Raw genomic sequence first — 12,169 nt, forward strand, 5'->3', positions numbered from 1 at the left:
AAAAAAAAAAAAAAAAAAAAATCAAATACAACCATTCCAAATTTACATGGATTAAGAAAAATATGAATGGAAGTTTATTTGATCTTCAAATAAACATGCAAGTGGTCTAAAATAAACTATAAGGACCCTTTATAATCACAGTTTAAGAACAAATATGATAAGAATTTGTTTTTTTCGTTTTTTTTTTCAAGATCTAAATATGATCTTTAACAACAAAATGAGAACAATGTCAAAAGATCATGGGTAAATGGCAGTAATAAAATAAATGGACAGATTTCAAAAAGAAAAAACAATAGAGAGATAAAATTAATTCTAGGGTAGGCCAGAAAGATACAATAAGCTCTTAACCAAATTGACAAGAACTCTAATGGTCAGCACAAGGAGCCAAAATTTTATAGGAGCAAGAACCCTTGAAAATAAAATTAACACCTCCTTATACAAAATTCGAATACACCCCAAGATAAGGCTAAAATTAGATTACTCTCAGTATCAATGATGTAGAAACAAGATTTGAAACCTTGTTCTAAATTGAGTCACCCCACAACGAACTTGATCAAAACTTGATTGAATGGCTCGGATGGATGTTCTAAATTGAGTCACTTCACAGTTGAACTTAATCAAGGCATGATTGAATTGCTCGAATGAAATTTACCATAAGAATTGCTTGAAACTTAGAAATGACAAAAAATAATGCTCAAATTTCTAAGGGAAACGTCTCAAATCAAATTGAGAGATCAATTTCATTAATCACAAATCTAATTTTTACATAATAATTTGTGGTATTTATAGTCTCCTCACAAAAGAAGCCAGTGGTCGTTATTTAATCCCGAACCCCTTAAATCTCAACAAAAGACGAAATACTTGTCATATTGCACTTTGATGGCAGCGGACTTGCGATTGTGCGACACTCACTTCTCAGTAACAAGTAAGTTAAGCATATTCGTTCTTGCGTCGCCTATGGCCAAGCAATGTATGCTCGAGCCTCTGGCCCTGGTTCAAGAAGAAAGTTTTTAGAAAACAAGGGCAGAGAAATTTTGAAAGAGGGTTTTGAAATCAAAATTTGAGAAATTGAATTTGGTGTTACATGAGAATGTAAGCAAAAAAAACAACAAACGACTTAACAAACTTCATGAAATTAAAAAATAATAATAGATAGAGTTTTCTAACAACTCATGAAATGATGCTTGTAACTTCATCCGCTACTTCAACCATGCAAATATTAACTTTTGAAGCTCCAAATGGTCATTCCACAATCGAATCAGCTTGCTGTAACACATGAAATGATGGTTGAACTGAGCTTATTCAATTTTGTAGATGAAAAATGAATGCTTGTTGAATCTTCTTGGCCTTTGATTGTGTAATAGGTCCAGTTGGAACATTTGGAACATGTGATTCTTATCATTGTCTATGTCACCTGCTCCAAATTCATGTATCCTCAACCAGCTCCTTCTTGTCTCTTAAAAAACCTGAGAAAATTGAATGAGTACACAAACTCGGGCTTGAGGAATAGTCAAAGACATACCCAATCGAAAAAGGATGTTATCCAAACGTATTTCAAGTAATTGTAGTAAAACTTGACCCGTTGATCCTTTGGCTTTTCCAGCGCTACGAACGTATTTAAGTAATTGTCGTTCTGTAAGACCATAATGAAAATGCAATTTTTGTTTTTCTTCTAAACGAATATGATATTGAGATTTGAAATTGGTGTTACATGAGAATGTAAGCAAAAAAAAAACAACAAACGGCTTAACAAACTTTATGAAATTAAAAAATTGGTGTTACATACCAATTAGTTTGCCTTTACTTTTACAAATATTTTTTCTGCATTTTTTTGGAACTGCCATTAAAAAATTAGAAATGACTATTTATTATTATAATTGGATGTAAAAGACATCTAGTGTTCAAAAGAATGATTGTTTCTAGGATATAATTGGTATGCTAGGGTACAGTAAGTGTTTCAAAAGACATCTAGGAAAGACTCTAATTGGTATGGTAGTACAACACGTGTTCAAACATCTAGCAAATGATTATAATTGGTATGATGCTAGGGTACAACACTCTTTAGGCCCTTAAGTTCTATTCTTGAGTTTTGAGATATTACCGTGATTTAGCCCAAGAACCTTGGTCCTAGGTTCTAAGGTCTTAACCTTGGTTCTTTTTTAAGTATCTTGGTCTTGGGTTCTTATGTATTTACCTTGGTTCCGTTCTAAGCTTTTGAGTTCTTAGTCCTGAAAACTTAGATCTTGATATATGTTCCAACTCTTATTCTTCTTCTTGACCTTTGCGGTTCTTGTTTTTTTCTCGAATGGTTACCTAAGATACCCTTTAGAATTTGCGGTACAAGATATAACATGATCACTTGTGTCTAAGGCTTCATGCGTCCAAGCAATAGAGTCTGAACTTTGACGTAATTTAATCCTATATCCAGAACTTTATGCATTCCTGGTAATACAGTCTCGAACCTACACCTGAAGCTTCTTATGTTATAGGGGGTATAGACGGAAACCTATGACCTGTTGACTGACCGCTCCTTTTCTTCATCTCAAATAGCGTGGGAGTATTAATCTATCTAAATCCTAATGCTATCCCTCTCCGTCAGTTCTCCAATCCACCTTCACAACCAGCGATCTCAAATATTATTTCCACTAATAATACAAAAGAAGTGGCGAAGAGAGAATCGACCATTCTATTCATCATGTGAATTTAGGGTAACAAAAGCCATAAGCAATCAATGGCCAAACATATTGAAAGCAAAACATAACAGACTACTACACATACTAGCACGGCATTTCTATGGTGGAACAAAAAAAAAAAGAGAGAGAGAGAGGGCCATAGCCTCGATTCAAAACAATCTCGAGAGCAAGAACTGCTCCCAAGAGCACACCTACACACTTATTTGGACAAACAAAACAGACTCGTATCTCTTTTTTTTTTAAGAGACGGTGGAGAAAACTCATCAGCAACAAACTCACTTGGCACTGGCAAGCTCCTTCCGGAGAAGCTTCGCGGCGGCCACCATGTTTTTGAGGGCCGGGTTCACCTCTGTATACTTGCGAGTTTTGAGTCCACAGTCGGGATTCACCCACAAGACGTTCTTCTCCAGCACTGCAAGCATCTTGTTAATGCGGTCTGCAATCTCTTCGGTTGATGGTATTCTTGGGGAGTGAATGTCGTACACACCAGGCCCAATTCCAGCACCATACTTCACTCCCTCACGGAACACCGACAACAGCTTCTCATCTGAGCGAGAGTTCTCAATTGTGATCACATCAGCATCCATGTCGATGATGGATTGGATGATGTCGTTGAAGTTGGAGTAACACATGTGGGTGTGGATCTGTTACATCATGAAGAAATCTTGAGTTCCATTCTAGTTTTTAACAACTATACAACAAAGGTAATTGATTATTAGTAGTAACCTGAGTCGTGTCTTGCACACCGACGTTTGTGATACGGAAAGAGTGAACAGCCCAATCCAAGTAGAAGGCTTGCTCAGACTTCCTCAGAGGCAACCCTTCTCTCAAAGCAGCCTCATCAATCTGGATAACATTAATACCGGCCTTCTCCAGATCCTCCACCTCATCCTTGATGGCCAACGCGATCTGGTAGCAAGTTTCAAACCTGGAAGATAGTATACACAAAAGGATTAAGAAAAACAAACAAACTTTTCTTCCATGGAGGCATTCTCTTCCGTTACCTTGGCTGGTCGACTCTAACAAAGGACCAGTTGAGAATGGTGACAGGGCCAGTGAGCATTCCCTTCATTGGGCGGGATGTCATGCTCTGAGCTGTGGTCGACCAGAAGACAGTCATGGGTTTTGGGCGGCTCACATCACCATAGATGATTGGGGGCTTCACACAACGTGATCCATATGATTGCACCCAACCGTTAACAGTGAAGGCAAAACCTGACAACTGCTCACCAAAGTATTCAACCATGTCGTTTCTCTGCAATGAAAATAAAACTCATGTTAGAAGCTGAAGAATATAAGATGGGGATAGCCTTCATTTCCTCCTCAAAAGGCTCTAAAAAAACTCACCTCGGGCTCTCCATGAACCAAGACATCAATATCAAGCTCTTCCTGGAGCTTGACAACCTTGTTAATTTCCTCCTTAATAGCCTTAACGTATTCATCCTCAGAAATCCTACAGGAATCCAAGGAAAATTCGTATGTTAGAAATAGGTTCGAATTATATTTCAGTTTTAAGGAAAGGTAATGTTATCTATTTACTTGTTTGCTTTGTATTCCCGGCGAACCCTCCTGAGTTCAACAGTTTGAGGGAAGGATCCAATGGTGGTGGTGGGAAGGATTGGAAGGTTAAGCTTCTTCTGTTGAGCATCAAGTCTTGTACTAACGTTTGTAGCGCGGCGATGATCGGAACCCTTCAAAGCAGCAGCCTGTGCAAGCAAGCACAAAGCGATTCATCAGCAAATGCAGTGTTTGCAAACAGAAAAATTAAACTTGAGGATATGATAAGGAATGAATGTGCTCACCGCTTTCTGAACAGCCTCATTGGTCACCCTGGGGGACGACTTTCTTGAAGCATGAGCTGCGGCATTAGCAGCAAAGAATGCCTGAATACAAAACCATGAGCTTAGCTTAAGAGAGTCTAGGAACCAAAGCCTATAACATTGCTTAAACGCAGCCGGGATAAGTTTCATGAGGCACAAAAACTCACCGTGTCCTTGTTGCCAGCCAAAGCCTTCGCCAATGCGTTGACCTCAACAAGCTTTTGAGCAGCAAAAGCTAGCCATGATTTAATTTCGTTGTCCAACTTAGTTTCGTTGACAAGGTCGACAGCAGTGTGCAGAAGTGAGCAGGAGGTGGAGACGACAAGATTGTCTGCATTTTTTTTTTTTCAGGGAAGGAGGAATTAAGGAATCAGTAAGAAACCAGTCTCTATTCTGAAACCATAACATCAGGTGCAACGTACATATTAAGTACCATAAATATAAGCAGAAGATACCTTTCCCCACTATGCCAGCTAGTTCCTCCAATATATTGACTGAGGTGGCAAGATCGTTGGCCCAAATGTTCCTTCCATCAACTACTCCAGCAAAAAGAAATTTTCCCTTAGGGAAACCACCCTTGATTAAATCAAATGTCTTAGTTCCACGAACCAAATCAAATCCATAGGCAGTGACACCCTTCAAAGCAGTCAAGGTCTTGTATGCCTCATCAGGGATATCAGCAAAATATGTCTCAACAAGAACATTCAACCCAGAGAGAGTTGATTCCAGTTCAGAATATGCATCAGAGAAGGCCTTCAATTTGTCAGAACCAAGATCCATCACCAATGTAGGCTCATCAAACTGAATCCAAGAAGCACCTGCAGCCTTAAGATCTGACACAACCTCCCTGCAAAATGATCCATTGTTAATCTACAGTGAGAAGAGACAGTTGTTAACGGGGAACACACACTGTATAGAGGTAAAGAAACAGTTTTTTACTTGTAGATGGGAAGGATCTTGTTAAGAAGGGAAAGAAGGACGAAGTTCTTGTCCACACCCTTGGCTGGCTTAGAGAGCAACAAATATGACACGGGACCAATAAGAACTGGAACAGTTTCAACTCCAAGCTGCACGAGTTAACATAGTCTATCATTACAAGTATAGTTACAACGAACTAGACTAGATTCTTCTATTGTATAAATTAAGAAATATGAATTTAGAACAACACGTACAGCCTTGGCTTCTTTGTATTCCTCCACGGCCTTGTGTGAAGCATATGAGAACTTCACCTCTGGTCCCAACTCAGGGACGATGAAATGACTACATCATTGCGTTGACAAGGTTAGTTATGCCAATTCCATTATATTGTCACTGCACAATAAGAACAAATCTCGTTTCTCCTAATCATTACTTACTAGTTTGTGTCAAACCACTTGGTCATTTCCATGGCTGGAACAGATGCATTTCCTCTAGCCATGGAGAAGTAAGTGTCGAATCCAATCTCACCACCAGTCCAACCATATCTAGGAGGAACAGCTCCAAGAGTTGCAGTGGCATCAAGCACCTGATCATAGTACGAAAAAGTATTGCTGGGGATGTACTTGATCCCGGCATCAGCCATCTGTTTCCAGATGGATGACCTCAGATCTGCTGCCACCTTTTTCAAATCTTCTGCAGAGCTCTTTCCATCCCAGAATGATTCAAGAGCAAACTTGAGCTCTCTCTTGGGGCCCATACGGGGGTATCCAACAATGTGGGATGCCATTGTTCTGCTTATTAAGAGATCACAGACATAAGTACAAACAAACAAATTCCATCATGCACTTTACAGCATTTTTTCTTCTTTCATTCTGCAACTTCTGTGATGGAAGGCTATAAAATATCCAATAAGAACTAGATATATTATACAGCATGATGAAGCAGAAACAAGGATTCAAGTTATCGATAAATTTGAATGTTCGCTGATGCATGGATCTATAGGAAGAGCAGTCCAATCTAAAGTATTGCTTTATAAGAAATGAGATGAAATCATGGATTGATATGAAAATGAACATCCATAGGGTTGCGAACACAACAAGAAAACACAATGGAGATACCAACGGGCATCCGTAAACTGGAGATCCATGAGTAAAGTACAAAAAAAAAAAAAAGAAAAAAAAAGAAACAAGTTACATATCCCGAGAAAAATAAAAGCATCATCAAAAGTAAAAAGGCGTCTGAGCAGCAGACAGATCTGGTACTTGAAAAGGCTAAAAAAGAACCTCCCCCGGTGGCAAATGAGGCAGATGTAGGTAAAAATAAAAAAGAAACATCCTAAGCATCAAGAATCTTGGCAGATCTGTAGCAGAGTAGTAGTGAAAACGGAAACAGAAGAGAAACGAAGAAGACAGTGAATGGAAGAATGCGAAGCAGATTCCGGAATGAGCAACCATTCCAAAGCAAGAAAAGAAGAAATTGCGGAATCCAGGGTAAAGCAAAATGTAGATACACACAGCTTGAGATCCAGCAATAGGGAATGGGAAAGAGCATTGAGAAGGGAAGAAGAGAGAAAACCTTGAGATAGAGAGAGCGTAGGGTACGTGAAGTCGGAGAGAGTGGGGGGAAGGCAGAGAGAGGAGCAACGGCGCGAGTTGGAAGAAGCGGAAATGGAGTTTGATTTATATACAAAACGAGACGATGACGTGGCAATTAATTTAAATTTATAATTTTTTTTTGAGTTTCTGAAATGTTGGTTAATAATAATAATATGGTTATGGTTAAGCGTCAAAATGTGAGTGGCAATGGGAGAGGGCCACCCGGGGGTTGGTGTAACTGAGAAAACAAGGCGTAAAATACAAGGCAATCATGTGGCTGGCTGTGGCTACCATTCTTTTTCTTTTTCTTTTTTATGTTATTTTATTTTATTTTATTTTATTTTACGTAATTTAATTATTCTAAACTACAAAATACTTTTAATCACGTGATTAAAAGTGATTAACATAACTGGGGATTAAAAATGGATTAGCGCACGTGGGGGGTTTTGTTTATATTTGATATTTTTTATATTTTATGTTTTTTTTGAGTGGAGTGAGCCCAATCCCCAACCCAGCTCCGGATTTGCAAGTTGCTTAGATGTGTCTCATTCTTATTATGTCAACTTGTCAAAAAAGTTTAGCCCTACATTAGCCCACGGGATGCCCATTTTTGTCGCTGGGGATTCCAGCTTGCACACCCACAGTTGTATTGACAATCAATTCATCCTTCGTTTTAATGCTAATTGCTTGTGTGCATCAAGGTATTTCTTGGCTCGTTAGTCTTCTCTTCCATCTCGTTGCAATACCCCGTCTGCTTGCAACAAAAACGTGAGATTTCCTGATATTATCGTTCTTCTTAAACTCATGCTCGTCATTGTTGTTATTACACGTTTTGGAATCATATTAAACTTGTTGAGCTCGCCCTCATTTTCCCAGAATAATGGTTGTGCTAATCCTCTGTGTGTTTTCTCATCTTTCGTTTGTTAGACCGAAGGTCTTTGTTTCGCCGCCGTTTATGTCCGACAAGACAAAATCATTTGTCATCCATTCTTTTCTCTCCACATTTCGTGTTTCCTTTTCTTACAGGTGAGATCTGAGGGTTTGTTGAAGTGTAGGACTTTCGATATGGTCGTGGGTTCATTGGAGGCGCGATTTCTCCGGCACTCACACATTTCTCGGCGACCACGCAAGTTATTATTATTATTATTTTTTTTAACCTAACGAGATGTTACAGTCAAAATTTTATTTTATCGTTGTAATTCATTTTACATCTTATGTACTAATAACTCTTTAATGAATAATTGGTTTATGATCCAATCATAAACTAAGTCGCTCTCAGGCAAGTGGAGGTTGGGCCCATTGAGAACGAACATTACATTCATGAAGTATAAGTATGGCTGAATTAATTTTATTTTATTAAGAACTAAAATAAAGTATTACAGGAGTAAGAACTTTACCTTGGTAGAATCGTTATTGACAAGTCTCTTTCTTATGTTCCAATGGTATGAAATTTCCTCTGAGATTTTTCTTACTGTGATTCAACATGAGGTGAAGACTTACGAGAGTTCGCAGATATGTGTGGGATACTCATTTGGCTCAATCAAGAGTCCTATTTATAAATGAATTAGAAATAATATATATTAAAATATATATTTTCTTTAAATCATATTTGAAATAATATATATTTAATATACAAATGATGGCCCACAACCCCAATTATAACGAATTTCTAAATGTCTTTCTAAAAGAGCTGTGAGGATTACCATCTAGAAGGGAGGTCGACTTTAGCATTAAACTAGAGCTCGAAACAACACTAATCTCTAAGACTCCTTACAGAATGACCCTAGCAAAGCTAAAGCAGATGACCCTAGAGGGCTCCCGTGTTGTTGGTAAAGAAAAAAGATGAGTTTTAATAGTCATAGTGAAAAAATAAATACTCTTACCATAGACAACTTATTTGACCAATTGTAAGGAGCTGTACTACTTTCAAAGATTGACCTACGCTCTAGATACCATAAATTGAGAATAAGAGAAGAAGATATACCCAAGATAACTTTTCGAACTTGCTACGGGCATTGCGAGCTAACTGTAATGTCCTTTGGGCTAACAAACGCTCTTGTTGTATTTATTGATTTGATGAATAGGGTATTAAAAAATTTCCTTGATACGTTCGTTATATGTTCATCGATTACACCATTGTCGGGTTTAGAACAGTAAAAGGTCATGGCTCTCCCCACTAGGCACCCCTGACGTAGTACTACAACAGTATACTCACTATAGCCACTCATATCCACTATAGGTGACAACTAAGAGACGGTAACTCATAACCTATGAAATTCATAATTCACGTTATCTAGCACATAGCAAATGGTCCAATACATAAATAGGCAATAATGAGCTATCCAAACCCCAAATCAAAGCATAACAAAGTATCAGGGCTTACGTCATACTCATCATGCAAATCAAGAACTAACAATCTACCTCGACGTCCTTGGAAACACATAAACCCAAATGCCTATCAGAGAATTTCACATTTATGCATGCGGAAGCTATATAACCCTAACTATAATCAAGGTATAATCATTCACGATATCGAAGTACAACGCACATGAAACTAATGTTAACCAAACTCCTAAGTCTAATACTAGATCGTTTGTCCATACTCCAAACCGACTCCTACAAGCATTTCTTAGAAACTTGCTCCATGGGGTTACTTACTTGTTGTAGGCTTTCCGAGCTTGTTCCGAGTCTTCAACAAATTTTCAATTTCTTCAAAGATCTTCAATTACGTCCTACATTAAGAAAATATATCAAAACTATAGAAGTTGGATAGAATTCGAGTCAAACGATGCAAATTTGTGAGAATTAGGTCTCTCAACCTCGGGTCATGTTTACCTTCGGGTCTGATTTGGGTAGTGGATCGGAGTCAGCTAGAAGGGTCGGGTCGGGCCGGTGTTGACTTTTGGGTCACTAGGCGGGTAGGGTCGGTCGACAGGTCAGTGCGGTTTTGGCAGGGCGGTTTGGTACAGTGGGTCGGTTTGGTACAGTGGGTCGGTTTGGTCCAATGGTCGGTTAAATCCAGCGATCAGCTCCTTCCTCCCCTCGACTTTCCTTCACTTCTTCAGCTTGTTCGACACTTGCCAACATTCCTTTTTCCCTCTTCTTCGACCCTTGATTGTCTGACTTTGTTTACAAGTAATGGTAGTTCCTTGCAAGCTTATGGCCTCGATGGTATTTTCTCCCGTGTGGTTGCTTTGATTCCAACGAAGTATTTGATGTTTTCTCTCTGATTTCAAACATCTTGATTCAACTCTCTCCTTCTGTCAACCCTACCTATTCATATTCCTATCATTATATTTATTATTTTATTTATTTATTTATTTTTTGTCTTTTCTCTTTGCCCAAAACGTTGGTACAATTGACCTTTTGCTCATTTAATGCTAGCGGTACGAGTTATTATAATGATAGTAACACCCTTGATTTGTGAATGACATAAATGCCCGTAATGAAAGTTGAGCTCTAGAAATAGGTGATTTAAAAGTATCGAGTCATAGTTGGGATGAAGCATTACCATCATGGTCAAAATTTTATAGGTACATATGGAGATGGACTTATGTTTGAAAATTTTAAGATATCTTAAATTTAGAAAACATCAAATTGGGAGGAGAATTCTCCATAATTAAAAATGTAAAAAAAAAAAAAAATGTTTAAATCAATTAGAAGTTTTATGGTAATATTTCTAATACCCTACAAGAATATATTTGAGTAGTGTAATATGAACTAAAAGAATATATTTGAGTAGTGTAATATGAACTAAATGTGGTAGTAATTTAACATTTGATTTCCTAGCTATGTCAAGATACTTCAAAAGCATTACAATAGTTGTCGCAATATCTACCACTCAAAAGTGTGCATAGATATGAAAATATTATTACTCAACGAAAGAATACAGATTTAAGAATGAGGAAAAGAATTGGGATCGAATGTACTATCTTCATTGATATTCACGACCTTTAAATAGGATACAAGATACTAAATAATATCTACCAAGAAAATATAAACTAACTAAATCCTGATAATAAAATAAAATATACTACTATTCAAATTCAACTGATTACGATATCTAAGATATATTTCCTAACTAATATATTCTATCTTCATTGGTGGTGTTGCTTTTCTATTAAGGTTATAGGAAAATTGTTAAAATGAGACCCCGAGAATGTATGGACCCTTAGCAAGGCTTAATTTTTTTTTTACTAGGAGGACAACGTAATGCAAGAAACTGATTAAACTATTGATCTAGTAGATGGGAGGAAGCAAGTCATCTCGAAGAAAGTGAAAAAGTTGAAATTAAGGTTTAGTTAAGTATTTAAGGTTTTCCATACATGAATGTTGCTTTCAATGAAGCGCTCGAGCCATGAACCTACTAAATGGATCTTGTTGCTCATGAAATTTTAGAAGACTCAAAATGACATGATAAGATTATGTATGAAATTGAGTGATCATTAGCTTATGACTAAAATGTCCCTATAATTATGTACCAATAGCTTATGACCAAAGTGATCTCTAAATTATATGAAATTTGATGAGGAGCCTTACTTCATGATTTAAAAGGATTTACAAAGTTGCAAGACCATTGGAATATGATGAGGATTTAAACTAAGATTTGGGATGGTAAATGACTAAAAGACCCCTATGAGAATTCTGAGATGTTTTCAAGACCCCGAAAAACAGAAAATACTACGGAAATTTATATGAGACTCATTTATGATATATTATGGGTAAATATGTAAGATCTTAAGGGGATTAGGAAAACTATGGAATATGAACTAAGAGGAAAAGTACGTAACTACCCCTCAAGACACTTTATAAGAAATCAAGGTTTTTATGAATACTAGGTGACAACATGCTTATGAAAGATTTATGAATGCAAAGAAGTGTTTATGACTCATATGGATTAGGGTGTACTTGTTAAGGATTTTTCCTTAGTTATGCTTCAAGACTTAACAAAGAACTCTTAGAACTAAAACCCGTGATATCCTAAAGACCTTTAGATGTGCAGTGCAACATGATCTATGACACAGACTACGTTGCAGGGAACACATAAAGCCCTGGGCGTAGTACTCTTAGACAATGTCGTAAGGAACACATGAAACTTTGGAAATAGGTACACAGATTGTATCGCACGAAATACATAAAGCCG

The 12,169-nt window shown here is 37.4% G+C and overlaps 1 protein-coding gene across 2 annotated transcripts; it reads right to left on the reverse strand.

The window, feature by feature from the left end:
* Positions 1-2,613: 2,613 nt before the first annotated feature.
* Positions 2,614-7,109, reverse strand: LOC111436991 (5-methyltetrahydropteroyltriglutamate--homocysteine methyltransferase-like). Of its 2 annotated transcripts, XR_002709369.1 has the most exons (13): positions 7,007-7,109; positions 5,869-6,222; positions 5,686-5,773; positions 5,453-5,580; positions 4,969-5,360; positions 4,681-4,844; positions 4,496-4,576; positions 4,233-4,399; positions 4,041-4,146; positions 3,698-3,948; positions 3,420-3,621; positions 2,837-3,337; positions 2,614-2,782 (listed from the first exon to the last, which is right to left on the reverse strand). XR_002709369.1 is itself a non-coding variant. In XM_023074820.1 (12 exons), exons 2-12 carry the CDS (start codon positions 6,216-6,218, stop codon positions 2,969-2,971), a joined length of 2,298 nt encoding a protein of 765 aa, XP_022930588.1. In that variant the 5' UTR covers positions 6,219-6,222; positions 7,007-7,109; the 3' UTR covers positions 2,819-2,968. The 2 variants fall into 2 exon arrangements, 1 of the variants encoding a protein (XP_022930588.1); XM_023074820.1 differs by lacking the exon at positions 2,614-2,782 and having other exon boundaries at positions 2,819-3,337.
* Between the last annotated feature and the right edge of the window lie 5,060 nt (positions 7,110-12,169).

Source organism: Cucurbita moschata, unplaced genomic scaffold (genome assembly GCF_002738365.1).
Source record: "Cucurbita moschata cultivar Rifu unplaced genomic scaffold, Cmos_1.0 Cmo_Scf00061, whole genome shotgun sequence".
Lineage (NCBI taxonomy): Eukaryota > Viridiplantae > Streptophyta > Magnoliopsida > Cucurbitales > Cucurbitaceae > Cucurbita > Cucurbita moschata.